Raw genomic sequence first — 26,914 nt, 5'->3', positions numbered from 1 at the left:
CTCTTTGATCACCAAAATATATTTTGTATTCACATTCAATTGTAAACAAAAGATAAAGGATTCAAAGACCTAGTGTACTATATACCATTTCCCCCCACTCTGTGACACATACAGAACACTGGCCTAACAAAGATTTTTGCTGAGAGGCACAAGAACTCTGCTGCATACTTATAGCCAGACTCTCCACCTTAAATCTGCTCAAGCGTCATCTCAATGAAGTGAATAAATTCGCATCCCATTTCCCTAGCATGATCTGAAGCAACATATATTTCACTGGGGCTAAAGAATATGGGAGAGACCACACAGGAAGATCATGGAAGAAAGACAGAATAGGCATCAAAGAAAAAAACAATAATCACTTTTTTTGGCCTGCCTTCAAGTTATTTCTGACCCCAAAGTGAACCTGTCACAGGGTTTTCTTGACAAGATTTGTTCGGGGGGGGGGGGGGAGTCCCTTTGCTTTCCTCTGAGGCTGAGAGAGTGTGACATCCCCAAGAAACATCCTGTGGGCTTCCATAACCAAGTGGAGATTCTAAGCCTCGTCCCTGAAATTTTAGATAAACACTCAAATAACTACACCACGCTGGCTTTCCATTCATCCTTTATTTCTCCATAAACATTAATTGGATATTCCCAACTTCAAGATGCAGGGCATTGCAGGATCTCCAATTGATCTGGACCCAGTCTGTTCCAATTCAGAACCTGAATCTATACTGAGATTCATGATTTGTCTTCCCCACTGACTTGCATTGGTAAACAAAAATGATGTTAACTTTTTGTTGCTAGATGCCCTCGAATTGGACCCGACTCATGGCAACTCAATGGATGAGACATCTCCAAGCCCCCCATTCTCTGCTGCTCTGCTTAAGTCTTGTAGATTCATGTTCTTGATATCCCTAATTGAATCTACCCATCTGGCATGTGGTGTTCCTTTCTACTATCCTCAACCTATTGTGCCTTCTCATGATATGGCCAAGTATGACTGCCTCATTTTCATCATTTTGGCTTCCAGGGAGAGATCTGGCTGTCCACAATATCCTTAGTACTCTTCTCCAACATCAGATCACAAAGGAGTTGATGTTCTTCTTATTTGCTTTCTTAACTGTACAGCTCTCACATCTGTACATGGTATTGGGGAATATTATGGCTTGGACAATTCTGACTTTGGTTATATGTCTTTCCTCTTTAAGATATTTTCTGGTTCGTTCATCATGGCTCTTCCCATTTCTGGTCTTCATTTTTCTTGGCTGCAGTTGCCATTCTGATCAGTTTGGTCCCAGGTATGGGAACTCTTTAACTATTTTGAGTTCTTCATTATTTAGGTTGAATTTGAGTATTTCTTCTGTGGTCATTATTTTTGTTTTCTTTATGTTTAGCTTTAAGCCTGCGTTGGTATTTTCCTCTTTGATGTCCCTCAGTAATAGTTCCAGATCTGAGAAGTTTTTTGCTAGTAGTATGGTGTTAACTGCACAGCTAAGACTGTTGATGCTCCTTCCTCCTGTCTTCACACCTCTTTCTTGAGTCTAATCCTGCTTTTCTTATATTTTCTGCATACAAGTTGAACAAATAAGGTGACAGAATGCAGCCTTGCCTGACACCCTTTGGGAGCCAATCTGTTTCTCCATATTCAGTTCTAACAGCAGCCTCTTGTCCTAAGTACAGATTTCTTCTTAGGGCTATCAAATGTAGTGGCACTCCTATGACCCTTAGAGCCCTCCATAACTTTTTGTGATCTATACAGTCAAATGTTTTGCTGAACTCTACAAATAGCAATAGCAAGTATATTTCTATATCACTTATCAATGAACTAAGCACTCCTTAAAAGTGGTCTACAATGTGTAAGCTAACTGCCCCCAACAAGCTGGGTACTCATTTTAGCGACCTATGGAAGGATGCAAGGCTGAGTGGACCTTGGAGCCCCTGGGATTGAACTCAAAACCTTGTGGCTACAGTACAGGCATTTAACCACTGTGCCACCAGGGCTCCTTTGTAGTATAAAGCACCTGCTGATTTTTTTCTCCTGGAATTCCTTTGTACACTCCATTATCCATCGTATGTTTGCAACGTGGTCCCTGGTGCTTTTTCCTTTCCTGAACCCCACTTGGACCTCTGGAATTTCTCTCTCTATGTATTATTGGAGTCTGTGCTGCAGAATTATGACAATTATATTGCTTGTGTGAGAGATTAATGCTATGGTTCTATAGTTGAAGCAGTCTTAACTTTACTCACTTTTAAATCACATTCATATAAAACTTGGCAACATGGTAGACTCTAAGGAAGGAATTAATCCAGCTAAGTTTCAGATAGATACTTCCAGAGAGTTTTGTGATAGGCAACTGTTATATTTCTTGCCTTTTAACTCCACTCAACCCACATTGTAAAATTTTGTTGAAAGCTCCAACTTGGTAATTTATATTGTTTTTGTGCTTGCACTGCCACCCTAGAACATTAGTCAGCTAAGTCTGTTAAGTTTAACTAAGATAGATGATAAATGCTTCATGATAATGAAATGACAGTTTAACTGTAAAAGATGTTTTTTGCTTTATTCTATCTGATGTGCAACTGATGTCATTCCATGATGCAGCATAAAGAAATATGGAAGACAATGAGAGGATGCTTTATCAGCAGTCCAGCTGGTGAAATGCTCCTGACAAATCTTGCTCCCATTTCAGACATTTGCTAGCTTGTACAGTATTGGAAATTCTTTTCCCCCACCCCACCCAATGGCCCATATTCCCCTATCTCAAATCTTCCAAAGTTGCTTGCCTAAGCAGCTTGGTGAAAAGGAGAGCCTGGGAATTGCTACTACCACCATCATCCTTTGTTCCTATCCTATGGATAATGTGAGTTTCCCTCCAGTATCCTCAACATAATACCATGGTGTATAATGTCACAGTTGCTGCTAGCAATGAAGAGAATTAGCACCATTGGGATCTGATCTGTCTTCAAAGTGGTACCAAACCATGTTCTTCCTTTTCTGCCTACCTTCCATCTAAGACCTAACACAACAAGTGGAGCAACTGGGATGGGGGGAGGTTGTGCTACCTAAAACACAGAACAAGGAAACACTGGAAGAAACTGTCAACTATATAACATTCAATGAGCTCACAAAATGTTGTTATCATCATCATCATTTATATAACATTATCACTGTACATGGTGCTTTATTTAAAAAAATACAACAATACAGTTCCCTAACCTCAGGGAATCTAATTAAGATGACACCAAGGAAAAGGGGAGTGGCAGTATGAGAGGATTAAGTCCAGCAGATACTGCCTCTTCCTCTCTTTCAAAGGCTCTTACGGTTTTCACTCTGTTAACTAGGAATCCATACATCCTATTGAAGTGGTGTTAGAGAAAGTATATTTAAGATGAAGACAGATAAATAACTTTCACTCACTTTTTGCTCTTGTATTTGAGCCTTCACAACCTTAAACTCAGCTGATGGTGGCTTCTGATTAGCTACAAGGTCTTCTGTATCAATGAGCCAGCTAAGTATAGATTCAACAGCATCCTGAAACCTTCCACAGTGCAGCAGGGCTTCTTGTAACTGAGCTGCTCTTTGAGCAACCTGAAAAAATCCAAAGACATCCACTATAGATACAGTCCTCTGCATATAATACAAATATAATATTTTTAAATTTATACAATAACTTCAAGCACACCTTGAGGAAAATAAGATGGTTAAAGATAGATGTGGGGAAAATAAGGCTATGGGCTGTATGTGGTCCTAGAATGTTTTTTGAAGGCTTTAAAAACATTTTCTCAAGTTGGTTCCACATACTTGAAGGCCTCCAGTGGAGATGAATATAGTTCCCCAATACCTGAAAACTGCCCATCCCTAGTTTAGGATTGCAATGTAAACCTAGCATCTTTTTATCTTTGTAACTCTTTGTTTATTTGGTGATATCTGGAAATCTAAGGAGTTATTTAAAATTGTGTCAATCTCAGTAGGAACAGTTTAACATTCTGTATATGGTGACTCAAGGTATTAACAGAACTGTTTCTAGGGAGGAACAGGTAACCTGCAAGGTTATTCCTTTCACACATGTAACTGTAACTGGAAAGCAGGCAAAATGCTCACTCAGCTATCTCCAATTATGATATGAGAAGATGTATCTGATTATCAGCAATATCAGTAAGAACCATTATTTTCTGTCAGATTTCTGTTAATTATCGCTATTTTTCAACATCATTTAAAAACACTACATGAGAGGTAGTAGTCTGGACTGGGGTGGCAGCGTTTTTTGTTATGCTAACAAAAGAAGCTTAATTAAAAATACTTAACAATAGTTTTCTATCTAGAACAGAAATGATATGGGAAAAAAGCAATGGGCTCAAAACAGTGAAAATACAACTTAATTACCTTCTTGTTGAGTGTTTTCCATCTTGTATTAACATCCTCAAGATCATGTTCAAGGTTATCAGTACTTGTGTTTTTAGCAGCACTCTGAATAAGGCCTTGGCCCAACCAATTTACCTCCTGTTGCTTAACCTGCAGTGGTTCAATCTCTTCTTTCTCAAATACCTGTAGAAAGAAAAGATACATCTGGTCTAATAAATCTGGAACATGCAGAGCACAACAACATCTAGAACAGAAATCAGTGGTAGAAGAATACCACATGCAATGAGCATAGTGTTGAAAGGGAGTATTTAGTTATACAGTGTACATATCAAATTGCTCTTAATAATTTAAAAATAGCCTAACCTGTTTATCCCTGATTCTGCTACATTTAGTGTTTGCCTGTTATTATTTTAAGTATGTTTTAAACTGTTAACTGTTTAATAGTATTTTAAGGGTATGTGTGTGTGGGATTTTGGGATATGGATTGTATATTTTAATGTTGTAAATATATTTTAGATTGTAAGCCTGAGGGCAGGGAAATGTCTGATTAACAAATTGTAAGCTGCTCTGATAGCCTTGGCTGAGGAGCAGGGTATAAATAAATGATGATGATTATTATGTTGTTGTTGTAAACTGCACCAATTGCGTTGTGCAGAGGGGCGGGATAATTAAAAAAAACAGTTCAAGGTAAATTACCCATACAATAAGCTAAGTAAAAGCACATTGCTATCACAAAAATGGGGGGGGGGGACAAAAACCCACAACCCTGCATTAAAGGACTTTATTACACCAGGCTTGTAATGCACAACCATACTGTTACTCTAGCAAATGCAAACGTAACAGGTTGGGGACAATTATTATCACACAGGTCTTCAAAAGCGTGATGGTGCAGCTTCTATCCTGGGCTCTGTCTACCTCATTCTGGCACCCATACTCCTGCCACCCTGCTCTAACTCCTTCCCAGCATGCATTTTGGTCTATATTTATTTTTATTTATTTTTAGCACAATTGTGCAAGCATGGCAATCCATTAGGTAATAATAAATAAAGACAAGAAATTGAAAAAAGAAAAGAAAAAGAAATACACGCTTGGGAATGGCAAAGGGGAAGGGAAAGTAGAAAGTAGAAGAGTATCATCACACCCATTCACACCATGTGACTGCCTGCATATCACAACTTATCACACTCAATAGTGGAAAAGCAGTGAGATTGGAAGGCATTGATGGGGTTTGCCCACTAGTGAAAAGGGTTACTCCAGCAATGGATGGACCACAGACTAGTTACTAAAAGAACCCAATGTCATGTGATAAAGTATAGCCAAAGATGCTGCTATCCTACCCTAGTTCTGCTTTTCAAGCCTGTGGGATAGTCCTAAAGCTGAAAGACAAGCACAGTAGCCTGATGTTATCCTCTCACTGCACACATTCAAATAGCATACTCTGTGGACACACATGCCTGGTTGGATTATTCACTAGGGAAAGCACTCATCCTAAGATGGGGAAATGTTTTGCAATAAGGGTGGGAATCATGCAGTCCTCCAGATATGTTGGACTTCAAATTTCAGTATCCCCAGCCAGCACAGCTAGTAATGAGGAATGCCAGGAGTATCAATCCAACCTAGAGGGTTGTCTTAGTCTATCCTTCTTGAGGTTATATAACTGTGCTGAATGATCCTGGCATATGAAGAAAAGTTTGTGTACAGTCGACCCTTCTTATACACAGATTTTTTTATACACGGATTCAAGCATCCACGGTTTGAAAATGTTCCAAAAAAGTATAAATTTTAAATATCAAACCTTGATTTTCCATTTTTTATAAGGGACACCATTTTGTTATATCATTATACTCAATGGGACTTGAGCATCCATGGATTTTGTTATCCACGGGGGATCTTGGAATCAAACCCCAGCGTATAACAAGAGTCCACTGTATTATCAGAAAGCAGTCACGATTTCAGTCACCCAGGTAGACAATTTTGAATTATGAAGTATTTCAGATCTCCAGATAAGGGAGACTGGACTTCTAACAGAAAATACATCTTGCATGGTTCAAAATGTTTTTATTTGCCACCAAAAAACCTTTACTCTCATAACCTCAGGACTGTCAACATATGTGTAAGAATCCACCCTGTATATACATAGCTTGTCTCATTTTCAGACTTATACCTGAAAGTACCAAAATGTGTAAAATACTTTCACACTTTCAAAGAAGCAGAAAACAGACTCAAACATACTCCAGGACATTCTGGTTACTGGTACAGTCTGATAGATATGTTTAAATCATTTAACCAAATAGGAGTGTTTATACCTATTCATCAAATATGAATGAGAACCTCCAATAGTTTAAGTATCTTAAAGGTCACCGGGGAGGGGATGCAATAGTTACACCCACAGTTGAAAACATCAACTATGAGGATTTCGAATGTACACACGCTTCAGTTATAAACTAGACAATTCTCCAAAATAGGAGAGACATGAATTGTTTACCAACATGGTTAGTGATTCCAAACCAGCTGGAAAACAGAATGTTTGCATACCTAATTATTTATTAGGAAAAAAACCTAAACATAGGGCCATCTTACACCTGAAAATCATAACTTATGCCATGACATTTGTCTCATAATATGTTTATCTCAAAATAGAGGTCTACACTCCTGTAGAAATCACAATGATACATTGGGCAGTGTGTGAAATGTTTCCCCAGTCAAGCCCTTCAATCCATTATATTTTGAGAGAAGGGAGATTTGCAAAGCCATCAAGAAAGTTAAACAAGTAATCCACATTTGAGATCTCTTAGGGATGGAAGTTTGCAATTTAATGTGACTCTATGAAATCACCACTTTTGAAACCAAGACCAAAATTTAGTTATTCTTTCAAATTTGCATGTCTCCTAACTTTGAAAAAAATTATTCTATTAAAAAGCCCATAAATGTGTATATTATATAAGATGTTGCGTGTGAAATGTGTTTACTAGTAGGAATAACTCCAAATGCACTGCATTTCAAAAATTGATTGCAAGAACATATCTAATAGTGAAAATCATGTCCAAAATGAACACATTTGAAGAAATGTGCACAAAACTCCATACATATTTTCATATGAACCTAAGAAGAGATCTCAAGTTTTGGAACAAACCAAAAATAAAAATGAACTGCACTTAAGTTGAGAAAAAAGAAAAACGGAGAAACCAAAAGTGACAGATCTGTGCTTTCCTATATTTTGGTGTACCCCAAGGCTCTTTCATTTTGCAGATCAGCATGGAAAAAGAATGAGAGTCTTTAGAACTCTCTGTGAACATAATTATTATGGGGAAGCACACTTAACATTTTGTAAAACAGCATCTGACAAATATAGTACTTACAGACAATAAAAAGCAGTCTTTTTTTAGCAAAATAAAATATAATATGGAAACCTCTCTTTACTTTGAATAAATAAACTACTACTAACAAACACTAGGATTCAAAGAGCTGCTTTGTGTAATTCCAAGTGCCAGCTCAGTGGCAGTCCTGATCTCTGTTCTTTGACTTGACTTATACTCCCTAGTCCCATATGACAACCACTTTTGACAAGGTCCTTAGTTTAATCCAAATGGGAGGTTACTGTATGAAAAGGTGTCCCTCTCCCACCCATTCCCCTTTACTTTTGAGCTTATGGAATTATCACTGTTCTTAGGTTCCCCCCTCTGATTTCAGACCTTTGTTTCTCTAACACACAATCCCATAGCATTCAAAACCAAGGGTCCTCCCTAGATCTGTTTTTAGAAACACATCTCTGCACAAAAAGAAGGCATTGAGGTTAGAATTTACCAGAACAGCTGAGCAACAAGCCCACAAATAACATAAGATGCTACCAGATGAAAGAAATTGTTCAAAAGGAAAAAAATTACAGACTTCACAAGCTTCCCTTGTTTATTACAAAGCATTGCTCTTATTCCCTTACTTTGGCCACTGCTCAACAAACATTACAGCATCTCTTGTGAAATCTGCACTTTCAGAATCACGTTTTGACATGAAATTTCAAGGAAATCATTTCAATATATGCAACAAGGCTTTAATCTGTGCACTTTTGAAAATCACAACAATCTGAGCATTACTAGCTATACTTTATGAGTTAATAGTGCAATCCTTTCTACCCTATACTCAGTTGTAAGTCCTACTGAGCCAAATGAGTCCTAGGAAAAGATGTAAATGTTTCCAGTCTAAGTCCTGTCAAAGCTGCACAAATCAAGACTGTCTGTCCTTGAATGGCATTGGCTGCTTGAAGCACAATTGGTATTAAAGTAGAGGAATGGGGTAGGGGGATGAGGAGTGGGGGGCGATGCTGAACATCAAGGCATGGTGGAAGCATTCTAAATGAAGGGTAACAGGCACCATCTGGACAATAAATAGCCATGCACCAAACAGCTGGAACTAATCAACCCTGTCATAAACTGCCCTTAATCAATTTACTGAAGGCACCATCTCAGCAAGTGCTGCCTTTTAATAACAGGTTGTGAAAATAATCATAGGGACCTCTTTGGACAGAGTAACAGAAACAGAAACACATGCATCCTTGCTGGAATAGCAGAAGAAACCCTAAACACACAATAGTGAACATTTTAGAAAACAAACACATTTATGCCTTGAATTACCTTATTAGACAACATGCCATTGCAAACTGTATCCAAGCTTTGTTCTATCTGTATTCCGGTAGTCCAGAAACCGATTTCAGAACCATCTGGATCTGCTTTGTGGCAACAAGGGATCAAAGCCTGACTAGACAATTCTATTTCACTTGAATCTTCATGGATCATATTATCTTCCTCTGCTTCATGCAGAATTGCATACGTGGCTAATTCTTTATCACTAGTATGTAAAGCTACTTCCTCATAGAAACTATCTGTGTCCTGAGGTGAAATGTTCAAGAAATCCTTTTCAATCATCCTGTCACAGGTTTCTAATGGCTCATTAACTTCAAAGCTGTTCCTTACTTCCAATCTCTCTAAAATGAAATCATGCTCCCTCTCACTGTCCTGAAGCCATTCTGCATGGACTAAGAGTTCCCCTTTCAAACGTCTCAATGGACTGTAATGTCCATCACTTTTCTCCAGGTTACCTTCAAAGTTCCAGAGAGAATCCTGTTCTGTTAGCTCTGTCTGTGAAACATTCTGCAATTTCATTTGGTAGTGTCCATTGACTGGGGCACTTCTAGAGGTAAGCAGTGACAGTTGCTGTTCACTGCTAGAAACAGTTGGAGAAAATGCTCCAAATTTACCTAACAACCGAATGTCTTCTACAGAAGATGTGTCCCTAATCTGAGTTTGTTCTGTTATCATTTCTTGTTTTTCTTCTCTTTCTGCTGGAGGACTACAGAGACCAGAGTCGTCATCTTCTGAAGTTAGAGAAGGTGTCCCATATCCTCCTGGCACTGTTGCTGATAACCCTGACATATCAACAGTCCCGCCAACTGAAGATTCACTTCTATTTGCATAGTCTGCAAAACTTGGTGGGACAAGCATTCTCCAGGATCGCCTATGTTCTTTCTTTTCTGTGTGATACTTTGCTTTGGGCAAGCCAGCTGTTCGAATGATGTCACTATTCAGCTTAAGGGCATCAAAGATCATTTTTTCATCTAGCTTATTAGCTTCTCGTCCTCGTAGTTCAAACACGCTAGAGGAAGAGAGGGCACCATTGGAGCACAATGTACTAAGGTCCAGTGTTCTATGACTATATGGCAAAGTCCGATCAGAGAAATGCCTGGAGGAGAGGCTACCTTTAGAACCTGAATCAATTTGTTCATTCAGTCGAACAGTATCATAGATAGACCTCTGAGGAACGTAACAGTCCTCAATATTTATATCTTCTTCTTCTTCATCACCTTTTCCCACACAAGGAGGATTCTGTCGTAAACAGTCTGGCCTGCTCAGTGGCTTCCCCATTTCCGTGACATTTATAGACCTAGCATTATTGTTACATTGGGCGTGTGCAACACACAGAGAATAAAAGGTATTAAAACATTTGAAGAACTACAGTAAACCTGTCCTCGGCAGAAAGAGGCATGCATACTAAATACAATACATAATTTATGAGGTGGTTAAGGTAAAAGTCAGTGCATCTGTGTAAAGGAAATGTGTGTGTTTACCTGGTTATGATTTAAAGACTTTCCTCCTAAAATATAAAGTGCTTGAGCTTAAGCAAAAAGAGACAGGGAAGAACAAAACATCTTTGAATGCTACACAACACTACCTCAATGTGTGCACATATGCACATGGGAACACACTCCCCCTCCAAATTGAACAGATCCCAAACCCCAACAAAATCCTCAAATGGCTCAAATAACTCAGAACTTCCCACAAAGCATTCCATTTTTTTCCCAGGTCAAAATGTGTATCTTAAATCTCCAGATTAAGTTTTCAAAATGAATCAGCATTATACCAGGCAGCACATTATCTTCAAGACGTGACAGATTAACTGTAATCCATTTAAATGGCTTGCAAAATTCCATCTCCTTTATAAATAAGCCATGTTGCACAATGCTGTTAAGAAAAATAAGCCAAAAGAGCCATTGATGGTAAAAACCAAGGCACAGAGAAAGCCTCCAAGAAAAATTAAGGTGTATCCAAAAAAGTAGTAAAAGTAACAAGAAGGAATGAGGCTATTCCTTTTTTTTGGCAGTAGCTATAAATAATTTAAATTCAAAAGGTCGTTGATTTATTGCATCCTGAAAGCCTCTCTGTGTATCCAGAACTTCCATAGGGGATGTACCAGTCTTCTGAGTAGCCAGATCAATGAAACATAAAAAGCCCTTTTTTAAAAATAAGAAACACAAAATTATTAGAGAAAAAACTTTTTCCCAATTCCCTTGCAGGACAGGCTCCTGGAAACTTCTTCTCCTGTTTAAGGCAGCTGCACGGCAGGAAGCTTACTGTGTTTCTTCCTCCACTCCTGCACAAAGGCACAACAGATTTACATTCTGTTTAAATACAGCCGGACTTTGGCATCAACCGTCGCTAAGAATGTGCGGTCACTGTTTCTATCTTCATTCTGAAGCCCAGCTGAAGTCCAGGAGGCACAAAAGAAGCTTCCCACCATCAAGGCTTCCATGTACTGCCCAGCGCAGCTGATAAGCTTTCTGGCTCTCCCTGGTTTCTTATGGTCTGACAGGCATCCTCCCAACGGCGAGCTTAAAAGAAACGCCCTTTCTGTTCTTTAGGCAACATCTGCTCCTACCCCATTCGTTCCCTGAGTATTATTCTAACCAAGCATTAGTAGGTGCCTGACCTCTTAGCTCTTCCCCCTTATGCTTCCTGCTACATTCCCCCCCCTCCACACACTGCTGCCCATGACTTAACTTGGCCACCTTTCACTTTTGCTGTTTGTCTTGTCTCCGAACACGGCTGAGCCTTTTCAGGGGGGGAGGAAAGTACACAAAGGAGCAAGTTCCTGTCGACACCCTGCCCATCAGACCATGCTCTATAACTCTGGAGGAAAAAGGGGTGGGTGGGTAATGGCTTAGGAACTGAATAGAAAACTGTGCTAATTCGTTCAAAATGTCAAAAATTCACCACATGTTGCTTAACTGGGAAACCTGATATTGTGCATGTTGGGCTGGGACTCTTTCTCAAACCCTGAGGAGACACACTTTTGCTTTTGTTAGAGAAAGTCCAGTATTACAAGAGTTCTCATAATGAAAAATCTAAATCTGTTCCATGTTGATTTGAAAGGTTTGAAATAAAGGAATGTGACATTAAAAACCATCAAGCTTTATAACATGGACACAACTAAAGAGAAATCCTTTTTTCACCCTTTTGATAAATAAGTTTAAATTAAACTCCCACTATCATTCAAATACATGGGTTCCTGAGTTCAGTGGTACTTACAAGGAAAAATTGTGTACAGGATCACAACTCTAATTTGAGGTTTGTAAATTATTATCTGTATTCTGTAGCTGGTGTTTCAGGTCTTTATAAAGGGATACTAAGCTTGTTCATGGCAACTTACTTCAGACCAATTTGCCTGGTATACTTGGGACTTATTTTCACTTTCTGGTCCTCAGATGACAGCACACCATTCAGTGACATGTAAACAAGGGATGCGCTGGGGGGGGGGGAGCATATATTCCTAACTAGCTTTAAAAAGCTTAACAGAGGAAATAAAATATTAAAGAGTTAAATAACATAAATTAACAAGACCAAGAGCAATTGCTGTCTAAATAATACAAAATATTCCCACCTACTTTTTTTTTAAAAAAAGCAATGGCATCCATCTGATACAATGTTTAGGAAGCTTTCAACTCTAAACTGTTAAAGCATCAACCAAGTCCAGTGATTCAGATGCACAAGACATTTGACCATACATTCTAGAAGAGCGTCCCATGAGCATGTCCACACTGCACATGCAGAGCACTCATATCCAAGAGAGACAATCCAACATCTCCTTAGTGCAAAGATATGCTACACCAGCACTGTGCATCCCCCATGCAGAACAGCAACATTGCACAACACATATCAATGACTGGGTGCTGCTGTTGTGCCATGTGCAACCACATTGCGCAGTTGCAGTGAACAACGTTGCTGAATGTGCAACTTCATTTCTACTGATATCCTTTGCACAATGGCAAATAATTTGCCATGGATGCGCAGCACGACTACAAATGCACGTGTGACTAACAAGATGCCACTATATGTCTGATACTAGAGAGTCCTAGACCATGAAATGGAAAAATAACATGATGGATTGGGGTACTGGGAGCAGCAGGTCCAAAAGGAACTACACTAAAGAGATATAGATAGTATGTCTGTATACTTTACCATGCAATAGTATGAAGGATAACAATAACAATAATAATAATAATAATAATAATAATAATAATAATAATAAGTCAACTGCCCTCAAGTCAGCCGCTCATGGTGGTCCTGTGGCTGACATCTCCAAGCCCCCTACTCTCTGCTGCTCTGCTTAGGTCCTGAAATTTGCCCCTACCCATGACCTCCCTGATTCAGTCTATCCATCTGGCATGTGGTCTTCCTCTCTTTCTACTGCCTTATAATTTTTCTAGCATTATTGTCTTTTCTAATGATTCTTGCCTTCTTCTCATGTGGCCAAAGTATGACAGCCTCAGTTTATGTCATTTGGCTTCCAGGAAGAGTTCAGGTCCATTTGTTTGTCTTTTTGGCTGTCCAAGGTATCCTGAGCACTCTTCTCCAGCACATCTCAAATGAGCTGATTTTTTTATCCCCTTTCTTCACTGTCCAGCTCTCACATCTGTACATGGAATATAATGGCTTGGACGATTCTGACTTTAGTACTCAGTTGCATATCTTTATATGTTAGGGTCTTAACTAGTTCTTTCATGGCTGCCCATTCCATTCATAGTCTTCTTAATTCTTGACTGCACTCTCTGTTTTGATCAATGTTTGAGCCAAGGTACAGAAAATCTTCAACTATTTCAATTTCATGATCATCATTATCATCATCATTAGTGGGCAAAGGGAATTTGGGCTCTGTTCCAAACAGTGAAATGACCCACTGCTTAGGCAGCAGGGAACCTTAAGAGTTTCCCATGAAAGAGGCCTGTCACTCCCAATTGGAATGCATTCATAGTCAGTTGAACATGGATTTGTTGCACATGTCCCCCCCCCTTTTTTTCCATGACAGCACTTGAACTGTGTGCAGATGGAAACAAAACCAGCCCAATAATAATAATAATAATAATAATAATAATAATATAAATTTGTACAGAACTTCCATGGAGACATTAGAACACAGCAAGACCTCTAAACAAAGAAAATGTGTGTAGAAAATAGCCCCACAGAGCGCCAGAGAGCCCAGTTCACAACAGAAACAGTAATGAATTTTTTGTGTAATTAGATTTACATGTTTAAGCTCTAATGCAGATAACAATATTAAAGCTGATATAGCAATAAATATAAGTTTCATTTTGAAGTAGCATGTGGACAAAAACACATGCTGCAGAGAAGAGTTAACACTTTGATTCAATCAACAAGGTAAGAAGCCACTATCTACAGCAACCCAACTAAACCAATTTAAATATTAGTTCAAGCTCATCAACTGGAATATTCATCCAGGCCCAGATCTCCTAAGAAGTGCAATTAGAAGCCGCCCCCTGGCACATATTTGAACACTAGAAATAGTATTGAAGTGACCCTTTAAAGCAGCCACATTAGTAACAGGCTAGAAAAGGGGGGGGGTGTTAATGAGCTGTTAAATGATACAAACTGACATCAATTCTATGTACTTTAACTACAAAAAGTGTCAAGGGATTATTAATGAAATATTTTGTAAACACTTCAAGGAGTGTAATTACACAACAATGACTGAATCTTGTTTCTCTCCCTGCCATGAAGATTAAAGGACCTTATTAAAACATTCAGGCAAAAGGTAAACCAGCCAAAGTTTTTGAGAGGATTATCTTTACTGTTTGGCTTTTTGTATGGAAATAGGCATGATGTAACCATGTAATGGAACCTCATCGGATGAATTTTCCTTTTATCCATGCACTCAGTGTACTTTCTATGGAGCACAAAGATCTGTGTTGGATATGAATGAAAGATGAACACCTGAAAGACAATATGCCAGCTACTGTAAGGAACAGAAAACAGGGCTTTGACTGGAAACATTGGAAGATTGGTCCTTCAGGTTTTCTTTAAGTATTGTTCCCCCCCCCCCCTGGAAAACACATACCAAATGATAAGATCTTAGAACTACTAGACCATCTTCTTCTCAGCTAACTCTGTGTAATAATCCTGAACAGGGAATTGGCTGCACTAAATTTTAAAATATATGTCTGAAAAGCATTATTCTTGGTGGCTGGTTCAAAAATTTCACCAATCACAGATCCAATTTGTTACTGATTTCATCTATTTATTTTTACATTTTGGCTCTTCAGCATCTTCTAAGGAATATAAAGCTACCAACTATTCTCAAGATGGCAAGTTTGATTTTTGTATCACATATTGTCTGGAATAAACTCATGTTATTATTTCTAAAGACATATCATGTAGGAAGAATCTATAATGCATTTTACTTCAGATAGTCAGAAAAAAGAACAGCTACTCATTCCCTCACCTCTTTTCTTGCCAAAGGTAGTGTTTGCATATCTTTGGAACTGAAGAGGTCATCCAAAGGGATCTTCAGAAGTGTATTTTTAAATCTAATTAAGTTGCCCTCACATAACCTGAGTCAGATGCTAGAAGCAAAGAACTAGGCTAATCTTTACAGTCCAACTATAGAGGTTTATGAGCCTTTGTAACTGCTGCCAAAATGCACAGTTGCAGGAGGTGAATGCATTGTACACTAAGATGGGAAGAATGAGCCTGCGTATCTTTTTAACATGCAGAATCAAATATGCAGAAACTGGTGCATCCAGTTCAGAGACTGTGTGTGTGTGTGTGCATGCATGCGTTTCTACAATAAATAGCTGACATATTACCCATGCAACTCTTGGAAAGTGCAGTTATAATGTTGATCCCTAGCATCCTATCCTCATCCTACCCGGTCAGTCAGGTCTAAGGAATGGGACCGTGCTTTCTGAGAAAAAACTAAGCTTCTGAGATTCTTTCTCAGCTGTCAGCTTTAGCCTGAGATGCAACAGGAAATCCCAGTCCATCCTTACTCCGCAAATGATGTTGTTGCTCATATACTGGCAGAAAGATAACGGGGATAAACAGGGTTTAAATAAGGCATAGGACCTCACTCTTCTGACAACTTTAAAGGTGGATGCATCCAACATGGTAGCTTAATTTTCCAAGATGCACCAGAACCCCTTGCAGTAAAATCCCAATGTAGGACTGCACTCATCTGACAGCTTTAAAGGAGGATGAATCCAACTTGGTAAATTTTCCAAGATGTATCAAAATCTCCTGCATCAAAACCTCTTGCAATAGAGTGCAAGAACAAACACCTTAAGTGATGGAGAAAGAAACAGAGACATCATATTTCATGCTGAAGCATAGCTGACCTCTTTCTTGTCTTTTACTGTAATTGTCCCTGTGTCTGCACTTCTGCTACATAAAAGAAATCACGGTAGACACAAGTAACATATTAAGCTTGATTAAAGTTACTTCTGTTTGTTTATTTTTGAAAAGCTTGTTTCATTGTTTCCTGTGTTTCCTGCAGCAGTCCATAGTGACTAACAATGAAAAAATATAATACAAACAACAGTTAACCGAAGCAGTAAAGAATACAATTACAAAGAATCAACAGCAGGTTAATCATCACTATGATCACTGTAACAGAATGATTTCAAACAGGCTTCAGCCTCCTCAGGAGAGCCAAATTCTAAATGGCTGGTTAAATGCATACATTGATGGCTAAATGCATACAATGCATACAGACAAGGTTTCCGGAACAAGGAACCCTAAAGCATTTGAACCATGGTTAAAAAATGCCCTAATTCTCATGAGACCTCATTCTATTTGTCATTGGGGCAGGGGTATGTGCAACAACACCTATAACAATGACTGGGAAGCACAAGAGCAAATATATAGGAAGAGGTAGGCAATCATTTAAGTACCAGGGGTATTAGTCATTTAGGGCTTTAAAGGTAAGAACCAGCATCTTCAACTGACCCCAGACATTACTAAATAGCCAATATGAGAAAAATAATATGGATTCATATGCTGACAAAAATATGGTAATAGCACTCTGGACCAACTGATGTTTCCAGATGCTTTCCAAGGATAGACACATGGTTAGCGCATTACAATAGTCTACCCTGATTATCAGTGAAGCAAGAGAAACCAGTAGTATGTTTTCCTTCTGTACAACTTAAAGAAGTGATTTCCAAACTCTGACCTTGCAGATGTTTTGGACCTTCAGCTCTCAGAATCCCTGACTACTGACCAAGATGGCTTCAGCTTCTGGGAGCTGAAGTCCAAAACACCTGGAAGGTGACAATTTGGGAATCACTAAAAGGTCCTACAGGCCTTTGCAAAGGTATTTCTATTTCCCTAGCAAGTCATTATGGAACAAAGGTTTAAGCCCTAGAGTCCAGTGCTAATTTTCCCTTCACTCACTGGGGAATTTTGGATTTGCTGAAGACTAAAATAAATGTGCTAGACAATTTTCTTGGATGTGAGCCTGGGATAAATGACAAAAACCAGAACTGTGCTTGATAGAACAACTGCACAGCTACTGGCCTCCTGCCTTTGCCTTTACCCTGACTGACTGATCCATACTTATCCTGATCCTGGAAACCTAGCTTGGACAGACCCTCCTCACTACCTAATCCCTTGGCATGATCCCAGGTTGTTACTCCTGGACAACCTCCAGGAACTATCGCTTATCTCAGCCTTACTGGCCTTCACCCAGGACTTTGCTTGACCTCACCTTCACTCTGTCACAGAAAGAGTTAGTATTTCATAATTGGCAGTAGATAAATGGTATTAATGTCTATCATAGATAGATGTGTGTTTGCCAGCTGTCAGAGAGAACACTTGAATTGCAGCCTGTTTGGCTATTCTTCTCATTGTCCTTTATCTGGAATTGTATAATATTAACACACTTCTTCCTGCATGCCCATGCAGTGCCTCTGGGATGTGAGATGCTTGAGGCTGTATGCATTATGATTTGTCTTGTACCCAGAAAAAGATTCTGGGTGGATATTACATAGAAGTAGAAAAGACAATGGTTCACAACTGACTGTGTTCTAGTGCTATCCATTTTCTAGAAATCTGTTCAGGGGAACACTCTTCTACTACAACAGCAACGAGTCTTCTCAGAAGGACATTTTAAAAATAACAGCAAAATAAGGAAATCTAGAGTGTTGTAAATAATCCCAATTTAAATAATACCAAATTAAACAGTGCAATGGAGCTGCAGAGCCACGGTCTATAGCAGGAGTGGGCAAAATGAGGTCTACAGGCTGTATCCAGTTTGGCAGAGCCTCACTGCATTCCCTTGATGGAACAATGACTGAATGCATTTGTGCATGACTTGTTCTTTAGCCAGCTTTAACATTATCAATAATCAAATGAGAGAAGAAAGCATCATTAAAAAACCAAAACAAAACAGAAAGGAGAAGACCTCCAAAGCCAAAACCCAGACATAATGTTTTAAAACAACTTCTCAAACAACTAGTTCCAAAGGAAGGACAAGTATCGAGTTTCTGAATTGTTGCATACCACTGAAGTGAGAACATGTCTTATAATTTCAGGCTACAACCCACGAACTACTTGTAAATTCCAAGGATCCCCAAACTATTAAGTCCATGTGATATCACTTGCTAAGCTGTTCAAAACTGAAAGCTTAATTAGTGCAATGCAGAGTCATTTTAAATGTGTAAGTACTTCTTAGCCATTTTCTTTCTTTTTTACAGTCAGAGAGAATGCCCTAATTTATAAACAAATATTCATTAGGTCACCATAAACTGACAGATGACTTGAACACACACACACCCCTTAAGTCAAGAAAGCATTACACCTCAAGCTGAGAAAGAACTGGGAGAAAACAGTGTGAGAACTAAAGCAGAGAAAAAGCACCCCCTGTTGGGATAAATGCAAAATTGCTTGTACTTTATTAAGAAACTGACTCATATAAGCATGTGATTCACAAGCCAAAACTGAGTATTCCAACATGGAATAAAATAGCATTCCATTTTGAAGTTCACACCTTGAGTAGCTCTTGCTCCACAACATTTCTTATTCTTAATTTTCATGTGATCTGTTCAAACATTGTTTTGTAATACAGTCTGACAATATCTTAGGTAGCATGCTTGCCTTTGTGTATATTGTATAGAATTTCCTCAGCCAGATACATCTGTTTATGTGTATGTGTGTGTGTTTGTGTATCTCACTGATAACTTTATTAAATAACATTATGTAAGAAAGTATCTTAGGTAGGCTACTTCAAACTTAGTGTGGTTACACTAACATAACAACTGCAGGCTTATCACAGTGCCCTCTGGACTAACTTAATTTCCTCTCAGAATCTTTTTCTGATGCTCACTGACTCCTGAGCTATACATACATGGCAAAAATAAACCATCTTGACACCATTTTAATTGCCATGGCTCAATGCTATGGAATTCTGGGAACTGTAGTTTGTAGAGAATTCCATCACTCAGGTGAAGACTTGGACAAACACCAAGCAATAGTGTTGCATTATGTAAGAGCTCCACTCTCATTTGGCCTCCTATCCAAGTCCTCCTGCCAGGTCACCTGAGTGATGGAATTCTCTACACGATAGTTCCCAGAATTCCATATCATTGAGCCATGGCAGTTAAAGTGATGTCAAACCAGATTATTTCTGTTGTGTGGTTGCAGCTCCAGTCAGATTCCTTATCTGACTCTCACTGGAGAACTTCTTTCAGTCACTCACTCCTGTTTTTATATGTGCTAATTCCCTGGCAGAAAGTCTGCCTGAACTGTCACTGGCAGCCAGGAAGCCAAGCCTGCCTAGCAACTCCACATAAAGTTTTTTTTTTTAAATCAATTCTCTAATTTAAAAAGAACCTTCTTACCTTAAATGTATCCAGCTGTTGATTAATGGTCTCTGTTTCCATTCCAACAGGACCTTGCGACTCCTCGTGTTCTTCAGCTTCTTCAAGGAGCTTGGAAAATCCCTGTAGTTTGTTGTAGAATTCTTCCATACGGTTAAGAGTTCCTTCAATTTGCTCCTCTCTGGTTCTTGCTCTGTCAAGCAACTTGTTGCATTGCTTATTTAAAGCTTCCAAGTCCCTTTTTATACCTGCAAGATCAGGAGATGCTTCTGCTTCACTCACTAACATCACTTTACATGCCTTGTTTGCATTTTCATTGCCAGTGATGAGTTCCTCCAATTTTTTCAGGAAAACCTTGATATCGTTCTGTTGTGACTGCAGTGTAACAAGATCCCTGCCCACAGATGCCATACTGTCCAACTCATCATCAAATTCTGCAAATTGGGAAAACATCTCTCTTATTGCATTTTGGAAATGTCCAATTCCTTGGAGTTTAGTCTCCAGGAAGGAACACTTCTGTTCAACTTGCTCATTGATGTTGCTATATTCCTGTTCTAATACTTCTGCTTGCAACAAGAGGTCAGAGACACCTGATGAATCCACAGCATCTACCACAAGTTCTTGGGCAAGCTTTTTTGTCAGGTCTACTTGATTCTTAACAACCTGGAGTGCTTTCTGCTGAGTCTGCATAACTGTCAAGTGTTTGATGCTGAATGCTTGGGGTTTGAGAGACTCATGCACTTCCAGCTGTTCCCTGGCATTCTTCAGCTGCTCTTTAATGTCTCTGGATGATTCTTGAAATTCTTTTAGTCTCTGAGACATCTTTTCCAATCCATCTCTTTTCACTTGCAATTGTTCTGTGACCGTATCCATTTTCTGAATCAGTTCTGTCTTCTCTTCTTCAACACCATCTTTATCTGTCTCACAGGCACTGAGGAAAGTCTCTGCTGCATTACATAAGAGCTCCACTATTGCTTGGTGTTTGTCCAAATCCTTCTGCCAAGTCTTTACCTGAGTGATGGAATTTTCTAGCTCCACAGGATCAATCCCCATCTTGATTTCAGACAGGTTGCTCTCACACTTTGCTATCCAAGGTTGCAGGTTCTCCACATGCTCTTTGTATTTGAGGGCTTTTCCCACACAGTCATTCAACTTATCTTGTCTTTCTTTAACTTGTTTGTTCATTTCTTCCCAGTTACTTTTAAGCAGGTTCAGTTGAGACTGCAATTCTGCCTTCTCTGCTCCTTGAGTTTTCAGGAGCAGATTTTCTCCCTCAGCAATTATTTTCTCATAAGAACCAGCCTGATCAGACAACTTTGCCTTGAACTCTTTATGGTCATCAATTAATGACCACAGAGACTCCAGCCTGGTAGAGATAGGACGAGATTGATTCTGTTCTTCTTTCTGTTTGTCCAGCCAGGCCTGAAAGTCCTTAGACATTTTCTGGAACTGATGAGAACTAACATAGGTTGACTGAAGTTGCTCGATGTGATTCCCTGCAGAAGGGCAAAACAAATATTTTGAAAATCTGTATCTATAAGACCCCCCCCCCCCCCAGGAAAATGACAAATTTTATTTCGGCCCAAGGAAAATGACATGTTTTAGGACAAAGGTGGTCAAACTGTGGCCCTGAGGTATTTTAGCATTCCACACATACCCTGGAGGATGTCAAGACAGATTTACCACAGCTGGGCATCCCTATTCTATTGCAACTTGAACAATATATGCTATTGCAAACAATTTCATTAATTACTATTCATCAATGGAGCTTGTTAGCTGAAGAATATAGTATTATATTTGAAGAGTGCTAGTTTGGAATATAATTTTGCAGTCCTAAATAAAGTTTGAGAAGCAAAGCCCTTGGAAACAGGGAAACTCCCTGGAGTTGATGATGAATATGTACCTAGCACAATATAATTTTTGACCTCTATAATAAACATTATCATAATAAGAAAGATGCACTCCAAAATGTTACACTTGCACTACACCATCAAAACACAGTGAGGGAAAGGGCATCCACAGTTATTGCTAGGTCCATTGTGACCTTATGGCTCATCTCACTAGACTCCTTGGCTGAATCAGCAATTCTAGACTGCTTCTCATGGAATGACTTATCAATATGCTTCATCCCCCAATCATTCTGAAACTGTGGTATGCACAAGACAAATAAATATTTGTAGGAAAATATTACGTATTCAGTTTTCCTAAATTATGTCCATATACAAAAGAACATGTCAAGGGAACACTATGTTACAATATAGGAATCACCCTGTCAATCATATCTCATTTAGCATCTCAACGGGATAGTTCTAAATATTTGGCACAAATCAGTAAAGTGTAGCTGTTCTCATGACCCCACAACCATCCAAGCAGGCCTTATATATAAATTCAGTTCCTCCTAAACACTGTTTTAAAGTATTTGGGGAATAATCAAAACTGAGTTTTGTGAAATGTCAATTTTTGTTCTAAAAGGATAAACAAAGACATCTGTTTTCTCACTACCATGGTTGTTTTGTTTTGTTTTCCCTCATGTGTTTTGCCACTAACCTGCTTTTTGTTCCATATCCTTAAAAGGTTTTGAAACACCATCTAACTGTCGGGCAAGTTCTGCTTTCAAATAGTCTTCTGCCACCAACTCTGACAATTCCTTGCACAGACTCTCAGCAGCACTGATGTTCAGCCTTTCCTTTTCTATTTCTTCTTTTACTTCTCTGGCCAGTTCCAGGTGCTGTTTCACAGCATCAGGATCTGTAATTGTAGCCAAACTTTGGCTCAGTTTGTTTTCCAGTGCACTAAGTTTCTCAGAGAGGCTTCTCAGACAGTTTTGGTACTCTGTACTTTTGACAATGGCTTGGTCAATTCGGCTGCATCGGTCACTCAGCTGTCCAGTTAAGCCATCCCACTTCTGTGACACAGTAGCCAATTGCTGTTTCACTGTTTCATGAGAAGGTGGGTGTTCCCCTGGTCTTTTCAGTATCCCTTGTCCAGCTGTACTTAGCTGTTCATACTGGGGCTTTCGTGTGTCAAACTCTTTGAGCAGAATCTGAAGAAAAAGAATATGTGACAATTAACAACAGATAAGTGCAAGGAAATGCATAGGCCAAATGGCAGCAGCTGTTTTAGCTGCTTCAGAATCCTAGTTTGGTGAGTAAGTGGAACAGCTATTAGATATAAAATTAAACAGATGTTCTGATAGTGTCACATTAAGGTAGGTTCACATATGCATGTTCCTGCCTTAAGACCTTATCTAAACACTTGCTGACCCAGTACTATAATCCATGTTATGGGATAGCAGGGAGTATCCTTTTCAACTCCATTATGCAGATCACAATACATAGGATGAGGATATACCATGCAATGCCAAAGTTTATGATCTCACCTACTTTTCTAATTCACTTCAAACATTAATCAATTAAAGTGTTGATAAATATAAGTGATGTAGTCATTACAAATCAAATGCCAGCTTTTACTTATACTTTACCGCAAACAATAATTCCTAGAAAATAGTATCATTCTCGGGGAACTGATGACAGTTTACACATGTACAGGGTCATAAATGAAAATAACCACTCATTTCTTTTTCTTAAAATTAGAATCTGTATCACTACAGGTTGAATCTCTCTTATCTGAAATTCTGAAATCCAAAATCCAAAACATTTTTTCATAGGTGGCTGAGTGTACACTAGTGGTTCAGTGTACACAAACATTGTTTCCTGCACAAAATTACTGAAAATATTATGTATAAAATTACCTTCAGGCTATATGTACGAAGTGTATAAAAAACATAAATGAATTTCATGTTTATTTATTTTATTATTTATTTACTTCATTTGTATGCTGCCTTTCTCCCAGAAGGGACCCAAGGTGGCTCACAGACATAAAACGTGTTAAAAACTTCACAATAAAATTCAAAACAATTAAAATAATCTAAAAACATTATAAAATTACATAAAAGAAATACAAAAGTTAAAAGCACAACTAAAACACTCATGGTCCATAAAAGCCACTCTGGCATAATTATATGTGGAATGCCTGCTTGAATAAGAATGTCTTTGGCGTGAAACAGATGGTTGTAAAAAGCCAGCTTCCATGCGGCTTGGGGATGTAGCATTTAAATGATGCATGCCCCCAACCCATTCACAGAAGCCGAGCCGGGGTTGCTCCTGGGCTGCCCAGGGTAGTCCAATCCTTGCTGCGGTCCATTTGGGACTGTGGCAGGGGCCAGCACTGGGACTGCAGCGTGTGGTCACTGCAGTTCCAGGGCCGCTCCTTCTTGCCCATCTATTCTGCCCTTTAGCTTGCCATTGAAAGGCAACCACGGAGGGGGGCAAGCCTAGCTTCCCATGGAATGCAGTTCCAAAGTTTAGACTGGGGTCCTAACTTCAAGATATTTTATTATCTGTATGCAAATATTCCAAAAACCAGAATAAATAAATACATCTAAAATCTGAAACATTCTGGTTCAAGCATTCTAGATAACAGAGACTCAACCAGTACTACTTTAAAAAAAACCACAGGGATTTGTTCCTACAAACATTAACTCTTATTTCATGTGAAATCAGCTAATTATAATCTAACTTTGGGTTGGATTCCATACTTGATCATAACCAGAGCAGAGTACTAAAATTATGGCTGCCTTAAATCCCATTAATTTCATTGTGTCAACTAAGTATGACTAATTCTAGATTGATCCCTCACCTTTAATTTGGTATATTAACTATATTTTCCAATAATTAAGTTCCTCAAAATATGTTTCTTAGAAAAGAATTGTGTCCAATAGTAACTAAGGGCCGGTCTCCTGGTAGAATTTAAGTAGAATATGATCCAGCCAAATGTGACTTGAACATATTTGTCTTTTTGAGGGGGAGAAATAAAAAAACTCCTGAAAATCTGAAGAAGGATGAGCATTATCAATTCTGTGGATGTCCTCTTCAAAAGCCTTTACATGACCGAGGGCGGGTGAATGGATGAACAGATAGGAATTACTGCTAACAAATTTCTTTGGATTTAGGCATATATAGGGTTTGCATAATATCCTTGGCATTTTAGAGCATTTAATTTCTTCTTACATCTAGGATTGAAATGCTTAAAATGTCAGGTTTCAACACTTTAATAAATAATGGCAAAAATGCCACAAACATTACCTCCTTTGAGGAATAGGATATCTAAATTTTTCATCAAAATTATTGTTCATTGGTCTCTTTGCATTTGTTTTGATAAGTGTGCTCTCAGTTTTGCAAAGTGTGGGAAAACACAAACTAGTTTAAGTTTTACTGATGAAATGGTCTGTAAACTTCTATCCTGAGCCATTTCAAATAAAGGAAGTAGAAGTGTTCTTCCAACTCACCTGAACTTGCTGTTTCTGAGTTTTCAACATGTTTGGATCAATTGACAATGGTCCAAGTACACTGACCATTAATTCTTTTTCCGCCAGCCATTGTTTCAATTGGGCCTCAGTTGTCTGGAACTGGGTCAGGTAACTTGATGATTCTTCCAATTTTTTCTGTCTCTCAGCTGCTACCTCGCTAAGTTCTTTCCATTTGGAATCTATGGGAAAATAAAATTAATATTTTAAAATTATAATGCCTTTGTATACCTTCATTTATACAAAATCACCTATCACATAATGTCTTTACACTTACTGATTTAAAAAAGTTAATAGTTCAGCTTATGTGAGACTAGAGACCAAGACTCTCAAAGTAGTCATAATGTTTGCTCACAGAGGGACGTACATGCCTAGGCTACAAGACACAAAGATGCAATTCTGCTGTTACAAACAATGATGGCACAGCAGCGAAAGATGTACCAAAACAGCAGTAGGCTATGGGTAAATGATTAAATGAAACAACAAGCCTAGTTCAATGCTGACCACAAACACACAGCAATACCTATTTTATCCAACATCTGTTTCCATTTTGGTGCCTCAGAAGAGTCTGGGTTCTTCTCCAATAACTCTGTGACTCTGTCCTTCAGCTCTTGCACTTTATTCTTGTTCTGCTTCAATTCTGTTTCAAACAGCTACAAAGAACAAACATGTTAGGTTTAAGAACACATAAAACCAATATATCTGGCAGAAGGCATTCTTCACTGAGATGGCCTCTTAATCCATTTAGGAAGCCAGTCAAAGTCAGAGCTGATATAGTATATCCTCCTTTTTACTGCAAGTATGCAATTTATCTGATTATCCCATGTTCCCAACAGGCACTTTTATGAGATTTCCATAGATTAATATCCTTTTTATTAATCTGAATAGGAAGCCCACTCTGAAAATTAATTATACTTGATAGTTTTGAAAAGAGAGAGACTACCTTATGTTGATCCACTTGTTCTTTAACTGCCTCAGTGTCAAGGAGAGCTGTTTCCCATTTGGCTGCTGCAGCATCCATTCTCTGTAACCAGTCCATCATGGAGTTTGATTCTTCTTCAATGTTTTGCATATTTGAAAGCATGGATTCCAGTTCTGATCTTTTTTTCTTCAGCATTGTTCCCAAATCATCGTAGCTATTGTTTACGTTTGACATGCTGTGTTGGACAGTGGTAAGTTCTATGAGAGAGGAGTAGCACAGGTTTATTCATTTTAAAAAATGATTTAACAAAATATCAAAGACTGAGTTGAAAGCATTTTTACTGATTCTGTCACTTAGAGGTTCCTATCTCATGGATTGTTATCCTGACAAAATCCAGAAAAAGAAGCCCCCCCCCCCCCAAGTTAATGGCAGAGCTTGTGTTCTGCATGCTTTAATTTCCATATTCAATCCCTGGTATTTCCATTTAAAATTATTTTGGATAGCAAGGCTGAGGAAACATGTTTTTGCAAGTCAGAACAAACTCTCTTTCATGTATGGCCAACTCAGGACTAAAGGCAGAGGTGAAATTCAACCTATGTGGTGTCCCTAATAGAACCACAGCACTTTAAAATCGTATATAACCCCCACAGCCATCTCCTCTAATCCTTGAGAGGCAGGAAATCCATAGCTAAAGCATCCTTGACAGATGGCCACCCAACCTCTGTTTATAACCTTTCAACAAAGGTAAGTTAACCACCACTGAAGATAGAGTTTCACTGCTTCTTCCTAAGGTTTAGCTAAAATACTTTTTCCTGTAATCTGAATTCACTGGTTTGGGCCATATGC

The 26,914-nt window shown here is 38.7% G+C and overlaps 1 protein-coding gene across 1 annotated transcript in view; it reads right to left on the bottom strand.

Annotated features, from left to right (window-relative positions):
• Positions 1-26,914, bottom strand: part of DST (dystonin) — a 407,480-nt gene that overhangs the window by 86,278 nt on the left and 294,288 nt on the right. The window contains exons 46-52 of the mRNA XM_042457373.1: positions 26,090-26,325; positions 25,670-25,799; positions 25,129-25,328; positions 22,329-22,824; positions 19,803-21,277; positions 4,367-4,528; positions 3,401-3,571 (exon numbers count right to left, since the gene is read on the bottom strand). Coding sequence (XP_042313307.1) covers positions 3,401-3,571; positions 4,367-4,528; positions 19,803-21,277; positions 22,329-22,824; positions 25,129-25,328; positions 25,670-25,799; positions 26,090-26,325 — 2,870 coding nt within the window. The remainder of the gene's footprint in view (positions 1-3,400; positions 3,572-4,366; positions 4,529-19,802; positions 21,278-22,328; positions 22,825-25,128; positions 25,329-25,669; positions 25,800-26,089; positions 26,326-26,914) is intronic.

Source organism: Sceloporus undulatus, chromosome 1 (assembly GCF_019175285.1).
Source record: "Sceloporus undulatus isolate JIND9_A2432 ecotype Alabama chromosome 1, SceUnd_v1.1, whole genome shotgun sequence".
Lineage (NCBI taxonomy): Eukaryota > Metazoa > Chordata > Lepidosauria > Squamata > Phrynosomatidae > Sceloporus > Sceloporus undulatus.
This window is presented reverse-complemented; position numbering and strand designations above follow the sequence as displayed.